Below are 20,353 nucleotides of genomic sequence, written 5' to 3'. Positions count from 1 at the left end.
TAAAATTCATCTTTATTTACTATAAATAAAAAGAGAGTTTATCGTATCTTTTTTACTTACTTTTTTTAGTGAACTGTTCGTATAATTAAAACAAGTTTTGATCAGTAGAGGTTATTCCAAAGAAAAACTCTATCCGACCATACCAATTTACATGGAAAAGCTCAATTGTTCTGGTCTTAATTAGCATTATGTGCTAGTGAATTTGAACGAACATTTCAAATCCTACATACAAGAAACAAACTCACACTTCCAAAATTATCACACAACAGGTGAAACACATTTATCTTTGAGGTGAAGGTCGATTAGTCGACAAGATTTGTAATTGTATTTACTAGATCGATCTGAGTAGTGGGTCTCGATCTTGATCAAGGGGATTTGCATATCTCTCTCATACGATGTTGCCTAGAGCAATCCTTCCACCTCAATATATCAAGCCGACATGCTTCTGGTGCAACCACTTAATCCAAATGATTCATCATCTATTTGATCCTTAAGATTCCACCCTAATCAACTAGATGTGCCATAATCGATCCATGAATTTGACAAGTCAGGATTTGAGATATAGAAGGGGGTTGCTTCAATAGGTTCGTTTGGAGGACATCAAGATATTCCTCTCTTTTTTAGGGTTTGCTTTCCTCCAACATTCCGTTTCAAGAGAAGCAAATTGTATAATTTTGATTGGAGAAGTGTCATCAAAAAATTTGTCGTTCTTTACATTCCAAATGTACTAAATGATCCATGAAAATTTGTCAAATTGTGGTTCTAATGGAACTATCCCTTTTCTTCTCCAAAACAGAAAATCCATGTTTTGGTATTTTAATAAACTCAAGAAGCAACCCAAAAAGAAAGAATAGCCGGATAAAGTCCAATGAGAACATTAGAAAGAAGATAATTAATCGACTCCACTGGACCATCATATCTGAGATAGCTCCAATCTGTATACATGTATCTATAGGTGAGACTATATGTCATCGCCACACATCCAGAGATATCATGCCACAAGAAGTGTTTCATCTTGCCGTGAACTTGTATTTCTACACATGGCTCTGTAGGCTTGTGATATTCGGTTCGAGAACATATTATTGGTTTTGTTGAATGATACACATTCTAAGTAGTTCATATCCATATCTAACTGAGTAAATCCTAGATTTCGTGTGATTTCAAGCATATCCATCTAAAGAAAAATGAACTGCTACGTTTCAGCCCAAGAATCAATAGTATATTTATGGTGGAAAAACTCCAGTAAAAAAAGAAAGAATCCGACTCTTTGATAACATTCATGATAAAAAAAAAAGTGAACAAAAGATTGAGATTGTTTGTAAACGACGCGGTTTCAAGTTATATCTGAGTATAAATTTATGATTTATCTAAGAAGACCTAGTTCAACTTAAGTCATCCATACGGGTGAAAGTGGTAAGCAATTATCAATATATTGAGATCATATCAAATTACTTTGTCACATTGCTTTCATTACCTTAATTTTCGAGAATACAACAAATTAACATAAGGAATTTCCTATCTTTTTATTAGTACAATGATATTTTTTAAAGTAAATATTTTAAAATGAAATTGACAAAAAATTTGAGACAAAGCTCATATGTGCTGATACTCAAATGTATTGATAAAAGAGAAATCTTAAAGTTTTTGATTCATCTACTTCTTATGAATATTGATTTCTATATCTTAAACGCTATTGGCAGACCGAGAAAAAAAATACAAAAACGCTATTGGTAGAAGTGAAGTTGGGTCCAATGGACAGAAAAAACCGAAATACTTTTCTAACATGGGAACATAAGCAAGTCTTTGCACAAAAGAAGAAAAGTATAAGTCTTTCTACCATGTCTTGGCGGGCAAGTGTAAGAACAAAATTAGTTTTGAAATAGTAAAAAATCATCAATAATAATGATGTAACCAATGAAGATGTATAAATAAATCAACTCATATCTTGCACAAAAGTCTATATAAATCATCTCTTCTCTTTACTTCTGTTTACATCTAGTCTTTACGGTTTCTATAGAACATATCTTCAACTAACTAATGGCTAACAAGCTCTTGTATTTTGTATTGATGGCGGTGTTTCTACTGTTTAGTGTGTCCAAAATCTGGTGGGAAACTCCTAATAAACGGCGAGGTGAGTAACAAGTTTTTGCCACTAAAGTTGTAAACAGCAATTTAAACTAATCATTCAATTTGTTTGTTGTGTATATCTTTTTTTTTTTTTGCTTTAGTTTACTCGACAATGGAATTGGTCGACAAACTTTTTAAATCGGGAAAAGCGTTACTTCATATCGGATTCGATGAAGATCAAGAGTACTTTAAATCTTATTTTCTGCTATAGACTATTACATCAGGTTAGCATGTGTTATATATGGTTTTCTCAATGGCTACTGTTGTGTTTTTTGTTTATAATAAAAGTAAAACAGTTATGTAATCAAAGTCAAAACTATATATGCATCATGGATAAAATGGTTACAAGAAATCTTCGACATGGTGCTGAACGTTTCTTCAGACATGTATTTCATAGGACAATTCGGAATAGTGCAGTCAGACGTGTATTCTAATCAGAGGCGAATCCATGTGCATAGAAAAAATGTCAGCTTACACACCTTAAATATAAGAAATAGGTTTGTTACTTTTAAAGAATATAAATTCTTCAACTCTGATGGCTCTTTTCTTTATGGCTGACGCCTCTTAACCTGAGTTTTATCCCATTTGACACCTTATTTTTACTTCTTTTTATCTCTTCTTTTATTTACACAATTAAAGCTCATTATTTATGACCCAGATTTAAATAAGTTTTGGGTCCGCCACTGATTCTCATATGGTAGTAGAAATTTTCGGCGGTAAAATAGTCTATATAATATTTTTGTTGTTGTAATAACATAATTAAATTAGAGATTTTAAAAAAATGAAAGTCATCAAAACTATAACCACAGAAACGGGTCATGTGTCGGCAAATTCAACTTGGGTTAATAAGCTAGCGAACTGAAAGCGCAGCCAAGACTCCTAGTTTTGCTCTGGCGAATACTTTAAACACATTTTCTGTATATTTTGAAAGTTTTCTGTTCAAATAAGCTTTTGTAAGATACTACTACTATGCAAGGAAATATTCGAACATATCTTAGCAATACATAGTTGAGTTAAATAAATATTTGCTCGATTACAGAGACTAATGCGTCCGCCAAACACTCGTGCTTTGCTTTTATAGCATGTTGCCAATTTGTCGGACAATGTTTATTGACTAATCATTATTTTTATAATTTTCTAGAAGAATCAAAAGTTCTTAATGTTTTACTTTGCTTTTATGAGAATGATATACTGTATGTTTTCTTCAAAAATTGTTTATTCGTAATTCTACATTTTTAATTTTAATTTGTTTTCATGAAAATAACACAGTATATAAATACTTATTTGCTATTTCTAAATCGATATGCTTTTGTTCTGCCATCATACTTAAATTATTACCAGAATTTACGATGGTAAAAATTGATTTTTAATCTCCGTGCATGCTTCCCAACCAAATATTCTCTTGTTTCTGACTGTACAAATGTATTTGCTTTACATTATTTAAAAAATCTGACAATAATAGCAATACACAATATATGCGTTTTTAATGCATATAAGATTTATTAATTAAAAAAAAACTGGTTACATGGTTTAGTTTATGCTGCCTATCGACGTGGGAACATACTTGTAATATACCTTATATTTGGTCGTCCGTTTAATCAAAATTAAACCCCCCTTGTTTTTTTTTGTGTTGAAGATACGTATTGTCAATGTATAAGAGAGTTAGAACATAATTATGACTCTTGAGACTTGTTATCCCCTATATATTATATTTGTGAAACATTACGATTTCTTTTTGTAGCCACGTGTCATCACTAGAATGATTCTTAGAATAATTAAAGAAATATGTTGGTCTATCTAATTATATAATAAGCTTTTTATTAAACTAACCATAAATTGATTATTAATATCATTTATTATTTCCTTTAATAAAGATACGAATTGCCGAATGTGGCTAAAGTATATATGACAATTAATGATTTTGAATAATAAAGTTAAAATTTTTGTTATGACAAAATACAAATAATTACAAAATCATATAAGTAAAAGTCTAATTTAATTAATCATTAAGATTTAAAATATATATGTATATATATCATTCTAAATTAAACTATAAACCATATTGAATAAATAAATATTTTAGTTTCAAAATTTACTTTGAATTATTTTTTTGATAAAAGTTTTGAACTAACGCTGATAATTGTTTGTAAAATATAAATTACTAAAATTATTAATCCAACAATGAAAATTTTGTTATCAGTAATTTAAAATTTTTGCTATTAAAGATGCACATGATCAAAAAAACATATGAGTAGAAAGCATCATTTAATAGAAATTAATATTAAAAATATACTATGTGTGTTAATATCATTTAAATTTAATTACATATCCTATAATTTAATTACATATCTTATCAAAATTTTTAAAAAATTGTTTGGATTAATAAAATTGATTTATACGTTCGCACCAATTTAATTATATATGTAATAGTTACTGAATTTTAATTATTTAATATATAGTTATTATTTCATAATATAATATGTAAGAACATATAATACATAAAATAATATATATATATATATATATATATATATAATGTTAATTCCGCGCAAGGCGCAGATCTTAATCTAGTATTTTATTATAAGAAACCCAAAACATAAGCAAGAGAATATTGATCGCGCGTGGATAACGACACAACGTATAAGAAACATGAGACATGTCACAATCACTATGAAAGTTTTCCAATCAGAACTCGAGTAAACGCAGATGATTTTATGTATAATATACTTTCAAAAATTAATTATACTAAAGCATTTCTTTTGGGATCTGAGTTTTAATTAGACTGCCTGAAATTTCCATGTTGAATGACATTCTTTCAAACTGCAAGCGGTGGAGTTTCTAGACTTTGAAAGGGAAAATAAAACATCTCGGTCGACGTATACAAAGTACAGAAACATTGTACACTGTGGGTAACTCGAAGCTTTACATATGTTTGAAGCACTCTGATTATAATGATAACTAGTAGGACGGGACAAAATATGTCGAACCGGAGAACATACCCGAAACCGACTAAAAAACCAGGGTTCCGAACCCGATCGGACCGGAGAAAATAACCGAATGGGTTCTAAATTGATGTATCCGACGAATTGGTACCCAACTCGATCCGAACCGAGAATCGAATGAGTATTCGAAGATATCCGAAATGTAAATTTATATTTACAAATATTATTTATAATTATATGTATAATTGTTTTAATAATTAAAATTAAAATTATAAATTAAATATATTAGTTATTTTCAATACTTTTGTGTATTTTCGGATAAAATATGATAGTTTGGATAGAAATACTCAAACAAAACCGTATCTAATGAGTATTTTTGGTTATTTTTTGGTACATTTGGGTAGTTTTGATACACAATATCTGAATCGAATCAGATAATATTGTTACTTTGGGTACTATTATCCGAACTCGTTTCAGATACATTGGTTATTCGGTTATTTTCAGGTTCCTTTACGTCAGAACCGAACCCACCCGGATCCGGGAGGATCCGACCCGAAATTTTGTAATACCCGAACAAGGCCTAATTTCCAAACCCGAAAAACCCGATACCCGAAAGAACCGACCCGTACCCAAACGGGTGTCCGAATGCCCATGCCTAATAATTAGAGATTGACCCGCTCACCCGAGCGGATGTTTGTTTTTACTTTTTTTATAAGTAAATTTTTGTTTTGTATAAATGGTATATATATATTTATAATTAAACGTATATGTTGGTGGTTGACACGTGAAACCGCACAAGTATTTATTTTTACGTTTTTATAAGTATTTTTTTTGTACAGATGGTATAATATACGTTATGAATCAATCAAAATAGTTGAGGTATATGTTCCCTATTTTTAGTCGTCTGCGTAAATCAATAGAATTGTGATACTGTTATGAACATAATTTTTTGCTTAGCTAGATTATAGAAAGTATTACCTAAATGCTAAATCTATCGTACATGGTTTCATTTAGAATAAGATAGATTATACAAAGTAGTTTAGACCCAAATATATATAAAGATTACGATTTAATTAACAAATGATTGAGTTTTTGATAAATTGAAAATATTCTTAAATATTTTTGTGATAAAAATTGATTATGTTTGTTATTTACGATTTTAAATAAATAGCGAAATTTTGTAAAATCGCCAAATATGATTTTGAAGAATGTATGGATGGATGTTTTTCCTTGTTAGTTATAATAAGGGTAACCTAAATGTAGAGTAGTATATAGTACTTAAAGCTTTAAAACAAATATATAAAGAATAATAAATTTGATAAACATTTTTTAAATGCAAAACATATATGTGTGAAGAAGAGTTACATGGGTGGACATTTGCAAAGAAATTCAGTTTTATTAGGAAGAATAGTTTGGAGGAGGTTAGCAAATCTTAAAATGTAAAATACAAATTTTATATAAAAAATGTAAATACAAAATGAGAAAACATATACTAATAAGACAGAAACTTTAATCATTCTTCTGTTTTGTGGGAGTGCAAGATTTGAACCGATTGCAGGGTCGAGTGATTGCTATTTTAATTTGTATTTACATTTGTTGTGTTATGAATCTGTGTATTGTGAAGTTGTAATGGTCGAGATATATAAATTGAAGGTGTATTGAGATGATGGCCATCTAGCTTTTGAAAACAACTTACAATAATATTTTATTTGTCGACATAAAATTTTAATATTACTATATGTTAGTACAAAAATTAACCAAATTGTTTATATATTAGATTTAGGATATTATTTGTCAAATTAGGAAAATCAATAATTGCTTAAATTTAGGTTTAATCATTACTCCAATGGCATATATCTGTAAATAATTTGTAAGTCTTAGAGTTAATTCTAAATTGTACTTATGTTTTAATAGATTGGATGATGGTGGTTGACCCGTGAAACCGCACAAGTATTTGTTTTTACGTCTTTATAAGTAATTTTTTTGTATAAATGGTATAATATATGTAATAAATCAATCAAAATAATTGAGGTATATGTTCCCTATATTTAGTCGCCTGCCTAAATCAATAGCATTGATGATACTGTTATGAATATAATTTTTTGTTTAGCTAGATTATAGAAAGTATCACCTAAAGGTTAAATATATCGTACATGGGTTCATTTAGAATAAGATAGATTATATAAAGTAGTTTAGACCCAAATATATAGAAAGATTACGATTTAATTAACAAATGATTGAATTTTAATAAATAGAGATATTCTTAAATATTGTTGTGATAAAATTTTATTATATTTGTTATTTACGATTTTAAATAAATAGCAAAATTTTGTAACAATAAAATCGTCAATTATGATTTTGAAGAATGTGTGGATGGATGTTTTTCCTTGTTAGTTATAATAAGGGTAACCTAAATGTATAGTAGTATATAGTACTTAAAGCTTTAAAACACATATAAAGAATAATAAATTTGACAAACTAAATCACTCAGATATATATTAAAATTTATTTTGATAATGAAATTGATTGTGTATTAGATTTAGGATATTATTTGTCAAATTAGGAAAAACAATAATTGCTTAAATTTAGGTTTAGGTTTAGTTATTATTTCAATGGCATATATTTGTAAATAAGTTGTAAGTCTTAGAGTTAATTCTAAATTGTACTTCTGTTTTAATAGATCAGATGAGATAATGACTGTATAAGTACATTTATTAGCTCGATCTGTTGGAAATGTAATGTTTTCGTGTTGTGTTTTCTTTTGAACTAAATGTTTTAGGTGGGCTTATTGAATTAGAGATTTGAGAAGGTTTTCAAGATTTTAAGATTTAGAGGGTTTTGTTGAATTTAAGGATTTTGATGGAGGGTTTTGTTGAATACAAGGATTTTGATGGAGATTTAAAAGGAGAACTAGATTTTGATCCGCGCTTAGAAAGCGCGGATTTATTTTTGAAAGTAAATAAAATTTTAATGAATTTCGAAATAATATAATGCATAGATCTGATAACATTTATCGGAGAACGAACCATACCAAACTGAAAAAACGAAACCAACATTAAAATGAATTTCATAAATAGCCAAACAAATTATATATCTTTGAAACCGAAAAACTGAAACCGAACCGATAACCAAATGGGTACGTGAATTTTTGGAATACAAATGATATAACTACAAATACTAATTACATTAATTTCTAGGTAAAAATTTTTTATGAAAATATTGTTTATTAACTGAATTACCTAGATAGTTTGTATTCAAAATATTAAAAATTGACTGAATTGTCCGATATTTTTATCCAAAAACTTGAGTTATCCAATATTTAAACTGAAAACCCCAAATTATCTGATATTTTATCTATAAATTCAAAACTACCCGAAAAAAGAATCAAACTGGAATCGATTTGAACCCAATTTTTTGTGTTGGAATCGGTTGGAAATGTAATGTCTTCGTGTTGTTTTTTCTTTTGAACGAAATGTTTTAGGTGGGCTTATTGAATTAGGGATTTGAGAAGGTTTTCAAGATTTTAAGATTTAGAGGGTTTTGTTGAATTTAAGGATTTTGATGGAGGGTTTTGTTGAAATACAAGGATTTTGATGGAGATTTAAAAGGAGAATTTGGTAGGAATGGTAAAATATTTTTAAACTACTTTAACAAAAACTTAAACCATTAAACTATAAAATCGTAATCTGATTGTTAGGTTTATATGAAAACATATATATCAATGATATTACTATACAATATAAAGAAATATAGTCATGTAACGATTGCGCGTACAGTGAAAAAGAATTAAAACATTCTTTGATAGGTTGCAGAGTTCAAACAAAAGTCCAACTCTTCTACTTCTCCTCTGTTGTGTGCTATGTGCTCCTTCACATCTTCTCTCTGTCGGTAATCCACCAATAAGAGGATTGCCTATGTAGTTTTTTTCTCTCGTTGAAGGTGCTAAATTGTGTGCTCTGCCTGAGACAATTCTTCAGGGAAATCAAGACGGAATTCTTCAAGGTTTTCCTCTTTAGTCCCAATCCACCATGATTTTCATGTTATCAAAATAGTCATCGCATAAGACGTTTTTTCCACCTCTAAAGAATTGCAGAGTCAGTATCTGTTCTTCGGATACAAGATCGTTCCAAAAAGCTTCATTCGACCCTGGGGAAGCTGAGGTAGAGGACGGGGTTTTGGTAGAGAGTTGATCGAGATCGCGGATGGTGACGCCGGAGATGGGAGCGAGGAGACCAGGGATGGGGAAGAGGAAGCGGTTCTAGAGCTATGACGTGCGGATGATGTTGGAGCCGTAGTGCTTCTCTCTCATCCGTTCTCTTGTCCCAAATATGAAATAATTGTTTTTCTTAAATTCCATTTCTTTAGATGGTATTTTTTTATTGGATTTGAAGAGTAAATCATAGTTTTTAATAATCTAAAATAACTTCTGATGAATTTCAGTGATGAAATCCATATTTCACAATAAGAGGTGATTTAGTAGGGTTTTTATAAATGCTACATTCAATAAGGGAGGATTTGTAGAACTTTTCATAAATACCTAATCCAATAAGAAAAGATTTGGTAAAATCCTAAAATTTTATGAAATCCCTAATTCAATAAGCCCCACTTAGTGTTGTTAAACTTATATTTCAAGGTAAAATTAAACCTTTTGCTTTCTATGGGTATCCAAGTTTTCAGATATATTAAACCTTTTTGCGTGTTCACTTCTGGAGAACTCGGACATCAACGCTTATTTTTATAAATCTTGGTGCTACCAAATGTCATTTGTTAGTCACTGGAACCATTAAAAATAAAGTAGACAAACTAGAAATATGGGGGATATTGTGTGGTTGTATTTCATATAATTTCACGTGGCCCAACCTGTTGCTGTTCATCAATCAATCAAAGTATGTAGACAATAGTGAACCCACACACACGGTCGATCTTCTTTTTCTATGCTCGTGTCCCTGCATCGTCGGTGCAAAGATGATACCACAATTGAGTAATGCAGAAGATAAATCACGAGACAAAATAGATGCAAGCAACCAACTATTGTGTTACTAGAAATCGCCTAAACAATCTATTACAAGATTTGCTTATCAGTTTTACACAACTTGTTAACACCATAACAGCTGCTACTGAAAGATTCTTAATCTATTCAAACTTGTCTCTCTGTCGTTAGTACTTCAGCAACTGCTTCAGCACGACCCAAGAACACTCTCAAGAACTTTTCTCTCTCTATAAGATCATCATCTATGTCTATGTCTCTTTACGGACGATCCATAGCTATCTTATATTATTCTCCACATTCCTGAAACCCTAGTTTCCAAGGCAACATTGATATGAACATCTTCCATAACATCAAGTGCAATTTTTCTTTTTTTGGAATGCACTTATTCCTCTTCTTTTAAGTCATAAACTTGTTCTTCAAGTTTATTTCTCTTTCCATATCTTCAAGGTACTCTCTTGCTCTCCAAATCTACACGACTCCCGTTCAGCACCTTGATTCCACATGGTCTTCACCACTCAACACAACGTCTTTTTTTAGCAACTACGTCAGCGATTAATTCAGGGCGGACATTTCTAACCCCATGATTACTTCTTGTGTTAGATTGGGATGTTGAGCAAAAGATAGTTAGCAACAAGACAACCTAAGAACTCGGGTCTAGCTGAGTTTGAACTCATTCGAAACTAGTTTACTCCCCTCAAAATCATTGGGTTGTGACTATGGAAATGCGTGTATTGCATGAAAAACCCTGACGTAACACATGGTTATCATATAAATTTTCTTTGCCAATTTTTTTATATGCAGACTTCAAATAAGATTTTACAATAGATGTTTTAAACCCGTATTAGTTGAATTGATCTGCTCTTTACCAATCAACAATATAATAAGATCGATCTACAAGTAAAACTGATTCAAAATTTGATCATAGATATCCCAAAAGTCCAATCAAATATAAACCAAACTAATTTTAAAAGAGAGAGGGACAAATCAAACCAAAACTTGAAAGCTATTTTTTTATTTGGAACAAAAAACTTGAAAGCTAGTTAAGTAGTTACTTTCGTTGAAAGTATGAATATGTTTGATATCTGAACCAAAATATAAAAACACATGCCAAATTAATCGCAACTAGATTCAATTTTACTTTAGTCTAGTGCAAAATAAACTCGCATTATATTTGGTACCATCCATACAAATTATATTTGGATTTTGGTGTATCCTCTCCCCATGTGAGATTTTTGCGGTGACCAATCAAAATCATTACTGAAATATATTATAATTAAGCTAAATATCGTTAGTTGGCAATTTAAAAAGTATGGAAGGAGATATAACGAACATATCCCAAAATGGTAGGATTTGATTAAATATGCATATACACTTATTAGAAATGTGAACAAATAGACTTAATTTAATATTTATTTCCACTATAAAATAGCGAGAACTTAATTTAAAAAGGAGAAAAGGTATGCTGTAGTTGTGATTTACTAGTTACAACAAGAACACAGATGGGATGTTAGACCATGATTATCCATGAAATCCACTAAGGGTTTTTTAATTTTTTTTTTTATCGGATTAAAAAATTAAAAAATTAAAAAACGCATCAATCGCGAATCGCTACGTGTCGGTGGAGCACACAAACAGTGCAAAACAAACCAAAGTTGGTCATTATTTGGTGCTTTCTGTAACCGATTCTTATGTTTCTATGGGATCCACGCAATACTTTTTTTCAAAAAATCCCTTTAAAAACCTGCGATAATCCTGTCCTTAGAAGAAGTAAGATTCGGATTCCAATAGTCCAACGGTCAGAGAAAAATCACAAGAAATTTTCACAACCGTAGGATCTGTCCCTTAACCACCTTGTGGTGCCGGTCTTTGTCTTTATTAATTTTGTAGAAATTTTAAAAAAGCACCAAACTTATGTCTCTCATTTGACCGACCACCGCATCTTCAGTTGATCTGTCTTTGCCCCCATTTTGTCTCCCCCACACAAATTGAGTAAGAAGACTTTAGATATCAAACGACTTTACGTGTCACTCTCTTATTGGTTTTTATCGGTTTAATCGTGTGGACCAAGGAAGCAACATATATAAAGCACGACGCGGTAGTGCCATTACTACAAGAAGAGAAGTGTGTGTAAAAAGAAAGTTCTCATATTTCAAAATAATAAAGAAGTTAAGAAATGGAGAAAGATGGACTCGAGCTTGAGATAACGGAGCTGAGACTTGGACTTCCGGGGAGAGACGTGACGGAGAAGATGATGAAGAAGAGAGGTTTCACGGAGATGATCATGACGTCTTCCGGAAGTAATAGTGAACAATGTGAGAGCGGCGTTGTTTCATCTGGTGTTGACGTGGAGAAGGTTAATGAAACGCCGGCGGTGAAAACTCAGGTGGTGGGGTGGCCGCCGGTTTGCTCTTACCGGAGGAAAAACAGCTGTAAGGAAGTTTCGACGACGAAAGTGGGGTTAGGGTATGTGAAAGTTAGCATGGATGGTGTACCTTACTTGAGGAAGATGGATCTTGGTTCAAACCAAGGTTATGATGATTTAGCCTTTGCTCTCGATAAGCTCTTCGGTTTCCATGGCATTGGTTAGTAAATGAATTCTCGCCTATTAAATTAATGTAGAGTGGTTAGGTCACATGAAAATAACTAATTAATCGATAGTACGAGTGATTAGATTAAAGAACTAAAGCGTTTTAATAGGTAATGCAAGAAATTGTTAAGAGGAACACATATGGAAATCTTAATACATGTTTTTAGGTGGTTTAAGAGTGTTGTGATTTCTTCTTATTCACCCCGTGAATATCATCAGATTTAGGTGGTTTAAGTTTAGTTCTAAAGGTGAAAAAAAAAAAAAAGTTTAGTTCTAACTAGAAAAATCTTGAGTTAGCTCTTCATGACCTGCATAGTCTTAAAACTAGAGATTTACATTTCATTTTGTCTTTCTTTAAGAGTGAATAGTCTTTAAACAAGACATTATAAACCAGAAACTGGAGTTCTATAACTATCACAATATAATCAACACACGATTAATATTTACATATACATATGTGCAGGAGTGGCCTTGAAAGATGGTGATAACTGCGAATACGTTACCATATACGAAGACAAAGATGGAGATTGGATGCTCGCGGGAGATGTACCTTGGGGGTATATGTTCATATCTCTTGACTTAGATTAGATCTCATTATAAACTTAATATATGTTACAGTTTAAATTTAAATTGGTTTGGGTATTTTGATTCTGCAGAATGTTCATAGAATCATGCAGGAGGTTGAGGATTATGAAAAGATCCGAGGCTACCGGATTTGGGCTGCAGCCTAGAGGAGTAAACGAGTGATATGATGGCTTGAACAAGATGCAAGGGACTGGTTAATTAATTTAACCTTTAACTGGACCAAGATCATTTAGAACATTTTCCCAACTCATGTTATATGTAGTATATATATCTTATACAGTGCCATTCTGTAAGACAATTTCAAGTTATGGTTTGCATAATTATCTTCAGAAAGACAGCTCTATATACTATCCTTGTTTCTTGATTGTTGTTAAGACATTACTTTTTTTAAACTCACTGTTATTTTGATCAATATATAGTATGTTGCAGGGCCGTCTTTTTCCACGTGCAAGTGGAGCGGTCGAACAAGATCCAAAATTTTAAGGGGTCCATAATTTTTTTAGTTTTACTATAGTTATAAACTAGATTTTAACCCGCACGTTTGTGCGGATATTTTTTCATTTTATAAATGTATTTGATAATATTATAATTTTTAAAATATATAATTTTTATTTTAGTATTATATATTGTGTAACTCTATAATATTATTATTTATATTTATTATTCGGCGTTATTAATATATAATGATTTGTTTAGTACATTTTACTTTATTTTTAATTTTTATTACTTACTAATATATTTTCGAGTTAGGTACAATAAAATAACAATATGAAACACTCAAATAAATAACCTCCATAAAAACATGTGTTTTCTTTAATTTATACATTTTGCTATAATACATCTTAAAATTTATTTATATTATAGAAAAAAATATGTTTAAGATAATTTATATTTACATGTTGTGTTTTAGAAAATATACTTTAACATATATTATTTTAGTATTTTACGGGATTTTATAAGTAGAAACATTGTTTTGTTTAAATAATATAGGTCTATTATTTTAGTAAATTTTGTACATAGTATCACCTATCATATTATTTTAGAAACTTTTATTGGTATATGATAATTTTGGATATTATAATATTAATTTTTATTTTCATTTTTCATTAAGATTTCAAAATATTAGATTACTTTAATTTTTTCAACATGTATAGTTTGTTTTTTCGTGGTTCAATTCAAAAAGTTATTCTTTATTATCTATGATTTTATCTTTTGTAAAATTTGAAATATTATCATTTTGAGTTTGAATATTTATTTTCAAAATTTTATTTTTTTTCAAGAAAACTTTGAAAAATACACTACTATTTTTGAGTTTGGAAGATTACATGAATTATGAATTTGTTTTTGTTATTACATTAATACATTATTTTATAAAACAAATATTTGAATTTTTGGTAATATTTTTCTAAATGTTTCTCAACATATTCTTTATAATTAAAATACATAATAATTTATCATTAAAATTGGATTTGTCATTAATACTAAAATTTCATAGTTTTCTAATACCATATTTTAAAAATATTATATGAACTAAAGGTTATTATATCTATTATATTTTGTTGATATAAATAAAAGATAATATATAGTTATAGATATAAAAGTTTAACCTATGTTTAACCTATGTTAATAAATTTATTTTTGTATAAAAATACTATATAGTTTAAAAATTTTAACTCATTTTAATGATAAGTGATAATTTATTTAAATGAAACAATTTAATGAATTATATAATTTACTTATTTAATATAATTTTGTCATATTTAATTCATATAACACTTCTATTTTTATATAATTCATAATATAATCATAGAATTTATAAAAAAGTATATAATTTCTATTTTCTTATTTTATAATAAAATTTTAGTTAACATTGATTTAAAAAAATAATATATTACTAATTACGAAATTAATTAATATGTTATTTTATAAAAATATTTAAAATTTTAAATAAAATATTGTTAGATTCTTTCACAAATTTTTTTGTTATAACTAAAAATAATAAAATTCAAATTTATAGTTAGTTTATTATTAATGTAAATAATCAAATATATCATATTAACTAATTCTTTAAATGATCTTACTATGACTTGTTAATGGTAGATAAAAATAGAACCTTAAAATAATAGATTAGATTAGAAACTAACGTAAATATCCTAAATTTACTGATATGTGATATTTTCCTAACAGAAACAAATAAACAATATCATTCCTAAGAAAATATATGAATATTAAGAAAATACACATATAAATATATTTCCATTATGCTATTATTTTTTTATTTTTAACATATATATATATATATCAGTAATTAATTTTAAAATTAAACTATTAATATGATGTTACATTTTTAAAGAAATATAAACAAAATAAGTAATTAATATATGATTAATACAATTTCATCAAGAACAAATTTTAACAAATAAGAAATTTTCAAAATAATATTATATACTTAAAATTTGATATTAAATATATATATATATATATATATATATATATATATATATTTACTTTATAGTTTCAATATTATTTTAAAAATAAACATATATCCGCACGTCAAATCTAGTATGTATTATATTTCAGTTATTTTTACTGTCGTTTTATGTTCTCTTTTTAAAAGTAGATTGAGTAACATAGTTGTAGTCTGATGCAGTTATCACCAAATATACATAAGTATAAGTCTATCAATGTTAATAAGTTAGTCTGATGTCGATTATGCATAAGACTTACCTTTTTTTTTTGACAACAAAATAAGACTTACTTTTTTGAAGGAGTTTAAAATTAGTTGAAGAAGTATAAGTCTATCAATGGATGCTGAGCTAATTAACAGTAATTGAAAAAAGTTTGAAACCTAGACAAATGCAAAACATATGTCAAGAAGAACATAAATCGATAGCTCCAACAAATGAGATATGGCAAGTATAGTTCTAAATTATGAATCTTACTTTAAAGCATCGATGCTTTAATATAGGATAACAGTTATTAGCAAATATTAAGGTATCTATTTAATATTCGTAGATTAAGGATATGTAGAAATAATATAAATTTTAATTAACAGATAAGTCCCAACATTTTCAATAGGTCCAAAAAAAATCATGCCAAGGTAATTTTCAAATAGGATTTTGTTTTAATAGATTAGATATAAAATCACATGTTTATAAAAATAAGATAACTATATTTAATTTTAATTTTTGTATTTATTAACCAATAAATATAAATATAAGTTACATATTTAATCGTGTTTACATAACCAAAGAAAAATGCAATAAGTTAAGGAGTAATTAGCATTTATATCAATTATATATTTTGGAAAGTAAAAAATAGATGTTGGTGTTTGTTTTAATATTCATTGTAAGTTTAGAAAGTTAATATTCTAATTTGATTATGTTTAGGAAATTATTATTAATTAGTGATTATAAATAGGGAGAGAAGTATATAATTTATTCACCAAGTTTTACAAAAAAAAAAATAGCAAACACAAAGAAGAACTACTAAACAGATTATGACGAGAAGAAAAAAAAGAGTACAGCTTTTTGTCCAATCACTATCAAGGATCTATTGTTCTATTATATTTTTATAGAATATGGCTGATGATTGTAGATACAAAAATGTCAAAAAAAAAGAAGAAGAAACTGAAAAATTTGTAGTCTCAAAGTGGTGTCAAGAAAGATTAAATGGAATAGCGATAATATAATTGAAAATGATATTTTGGAGAAGATCAAGTTTGATGATTTGGAGATGATTTTGAATAAAACAAACTTAAAGAATAGCGTTATTTAGATTTAAAAAAAAATAGATTGGTGCTACAATATCACAATATTTTGTTAGAAAAACATATAAATTATTTTAGATTATTAAAATGAGTCTTGTTTTTTCTTAAACAGGGTCTATATAGAGTTTGAGACGGCCGTGGTATGTTGCAAAGTCTATGTTACCTTCAGTTTCCATTATTTTTTCTTCTTTTTTTCTTTTTTAATTTGACAAAGGTTTCCATGATTTCTCCTTTTCCTAATATTTGAATCTTTTTACCTTTCAAATAACATTAAAGGTTACTGTAATACTTTTGGGTTCGTTGTGGTGCAATGCTTTTCACATGATCAAAGGTTAAAAAGATATCCCAGGTTAAGTAAGTCGAGAAATGCCTAGCAATGATGACGAACTCAAGAAGAGCCTTGAGATGTTTTTGGCGTTTTTTTTTCTCTCCTGGTGAATCAACAAAGCAGTCAAAGAAGACTAGAGATTGATCGCCTTTGTAGTGATTAGTGAAGTTACAATTATACCAATAGTATAATACATGCTTGTGGATTCATCTTTGATAATTGAAGGGTTTGATTAGTCAAATGTTCCGGAAACATCTGAAACTAAAACATTGCCATATATCAGTTTCAACGTCTACACCGTCAATTAATTAATTCCAGGATCAAAACATTTATTTTGGAGTATCGGTAAGTCGAGGTTTTATTACAAGCTCAAGCGCCAACAAGACAGAATAAATGTAACAACGAACGAACCAACTCAAGAGCAAACTAAACAAGCATAGCTAGCTAGTGAGTAGTGATCAAATGATACATATATACACATAGATTTATTTATTGGCAAGGATGATTAGTCCTCTTTAGAGAGAGAGCAGTAAGTCTTGAGAGCCGATAAATCCCTCTTCTTGGTATCGGTGTAGGTGAACTTAAAGTAAGCGTTATAATCAAAAGGCTTATAGAGACGAGGATGTTCACCATCGACCACCTCCTCGAATGCATTTATGATCAGTCCTTCTTTGGGAAGCAAGAACAGTCCAGCCGTGTGCCGATCTTTCTTTCCGGTTATGACCACACGGTGAAGCGGAGGAAACACCCTACCATTCAGTAGTACCTACGAAACCCATATATGATGATGATGTTGATAGAATAAATCAAAGATGATTTTACATGACTGAAACTCAAGGAAGCCTAATTTTACATGAAGTGAAGCTCCGGCTATAACGAGGAAAGAAGAGTCTTGAGATGGCTTAGCTTTGATCCAGTCCTCACCTTCTTTGGTTTTGATCTCCAAACCATCTACTACGTCATTTTGACAAAGTATAGTGAGGAAATGTCTATCGATATGAGGGTCAAGGCCTAGCTGCTCCTCTGTGTTTTCGTCAAGGCCTCTATATTTAAGCAAACGAAAGTGGTTCTTCGCTGAATTAAGGTGCTCCTCGATGTATTTATCGAGACCGAAACTCTGCATGATCATCGTCCTCACCTTCATGTCTAATGATATTAAATTCTCCGTAAATGACTGAACATTCTTGCTGCAAGAAAGAGAAATACAAATTTACAAAAGTATATTTATTTCATCAATTTTTATCAGAGTTTTACCTTTTATAAAGTTGAAAAATCGTAGACACGACAGAGTTATGCTTTTGGTTATAAAACTAAAAAATATGCTAGATTTGAATTTGATATTATAAAAAGGTGACGCTAGTTATAATAATGTACACAAAGCTTCTAAATACTGTGGGTATTCTGGTTATAAAGCCTCTCTTGTTACACTTTTTCTAAGACAAAGTGGCATGCTTTATATTTTTGTCGACTATGCTTTATATTTATTCCACTTTTTAAAAGGTTTTTCATATTAATTCTTTTTTAGTGTACAGGATAGATGGCAATAAAAGATAAAAAGAAAATAAGTCTAAACCAGACTAAACCGGGTTGGTACAAACGCAAACCAGAAACTTTGGATACAAAAAAAAAGAGAAAACGAAGCTGAAAACTGGAACTCGGCGGAGCTGAGAAAGAAGAACGCAAAATCCACCGGAACGAGAAAACTACGAGACAAAAAGGAGGAGGAAGCAAAGACTAGCTAGGGAGAAGCAGACAGATTTGTGCGGAACTGGTGTTTGGATAGATCAAGACCACACCTCACAAACAACCAACCGAAGGTAACAGAAGAAGACTTGGGTCACGACCTAGATCTGCCCCTACCGCGAGAGCTAGATCGTGAAGCCAGGGACCTCCGCACCACCCAGAGACTGCCTAGTTTACATATATAGACTTTCTAGCGAGAAATGAAGACAGAGATGATAAGAAGAAGAATAAGAAAGAGAACCTGAAGGTGATGTTGCCTTGAGGCCAAAGCTTGTAGGTCAATTCATCGACAACTTCAGGACTATCTGCACCGTCAAAGCCCATACCTTCGTATAAAGGTATAGTCGAAACCTGACCAACGTATCCTTTGTAGATTTCGTCCGATTCTTTTGTACTTAGTTTGGTCTCCAGTGGTAAATCGAAAGCTTCCTCCGAGACCTCGAACAGTGCCTTCCGTAGCTCCGCTGAAGCTCCGTCGAACAAGGCCTCAAAACATCCGTAGTCTTCTAGGGCTCTTCGGACTTGGTCTCTCACTGAGTTCCACTCGGGAGTTTCCAGATTGAGGTTCGGAATCGAGAAGTCGATGACCGGAAGGGTTAGGGGAGGTTGGGTTTTCGAACTTATCGTCATTAGCTTTTTTTTTTTTTTTTGGAATTAGGAATGTGGTGTTTGTTCTATATGAATATTTTAAAGACCCGGTTGGCTATTATATAGGAAGTCCATGTGTTCATCACAAAAGTTTTGTTTAAACTATACTATTATTACTAGATTAAGATCCGCGCCTTGCGCGAAATAAATATTATATATATAAATTATTTTATTTATTATATGTTATTACATATTATGAAATAATACATAATATAATAAATATATATTGAATAATTAAAAGTCAGTAACTATTACATATATAATTAAATTAGTGTGAACGTATAAATCAATTTTATTAATCCAAACAATTGTTTTTAAAAATTTGATAGGATATGTAATTAAATTTAAATGATATTAACATACATAGTATATTTTTAATATTAATGTTTATTAAATGATACTTTCTACTCATATTTTTTTTTTATCATATGCATCTTTAATAGCAAAAATTTTAAATTACTGATAACAAAATTTTCATTGTGGGATTAATAATTTTAATAATTTATAATTTAAAAACAATTATCAATGTTAGTTCAAAATTTTTATCAAAAAAAATTATTCAAAGTAAATTTTGAAATTAAAATATTTATTTATTCAATATGGTTTATAGTTTAATTTAGAATGATATATATAC

At 29.5% G+C, this 20,353-nt stretch overlaps 2 protein-coding genes and 1 long non-coding RNA gene across 3 annotated transcripts; 2 read left to right on the top strand and 1 right to left on the bottom strand.

Moving 5' to 3' along the window:
• Positions 1-1,978: 1,978 nt before the first annotated feature.
• Positions 1,979-2,446, top strand: LOC106302458. Its single transcript, XR_001262446.1, has 2 exons — positions 1,979-2,131; positions 2,229-2,446. It is a non-coding gene; the product is annotated as an uncharacterized LOC106302458 (long non-coding RNA).
• Positions 2,447-12,159: 9,713 nt separating this feature from the next.
• On the top strand, positions 12,160-13,645 carry LOC106293218 (auxin-responsive protein IAA19-like). Its single transcript, XM_013728877.1, has 3 exons — positions 12,160-12,641; positions 13,110-13,203; positions 13,303-13,645. The coding sequence occupies exons 1-3, from the start codon at positions 12,233-12,235 to the stop codon at positions 13,391-13,393; spliced, it is 594 nt and encodes a 197-aa protein (XP_013584331.1). The 5' UTR covers positions 12,160-12,232; the 3' UTR covers positions 13,394-13,645.
• Positions 13,646-17,632: 3,987 nt separating this feature from the next.
• On the bottom strand, positions 17,633-19,755 carry LOC106324484 (probable 2-oxoglutarate-dependent dioxygenase AOP1). Its single transcript, XM_013762450.1, has 3 exons — positions 19,313-19,755; positions 18,182-18,515; positions 17,633-18,094 (listed from the first exon to the last, which is right to left on the bottom strand). Exons 1-3 carry the CDS (start codon positions 19,699-19,701, stop codon positions 17,834-17,836), a joined length of 984 nt encoding a protein of 327 aa, XP_013617904.1. The 5' UTR covers positions 19,702-19,755; the 3' UTR covers positions 17,633-17,833.
• Between the last annotated feature and the right edge of the window lie 598 nt (positions 19,756-20,353).

Source organism: Brassica oleracea, chromosome C1 (assembly GCF_000695525.1).
Source record: "Brassica oleracea var. oleracea cultivar TO1000 chromosome C1, BOL, whole genome shotgun sequence".
In the NCBI taxonomy this organism is placed as follows: Eukaryota; Viridiplantae; Streptophyta; class Magnoliopsida; order Brassicales; family Brassicaceae; genus Brassica; species Brassica oleracea.
This window is presented reverse-complemented; position numbering and strand designations above follow the sequence as displayed.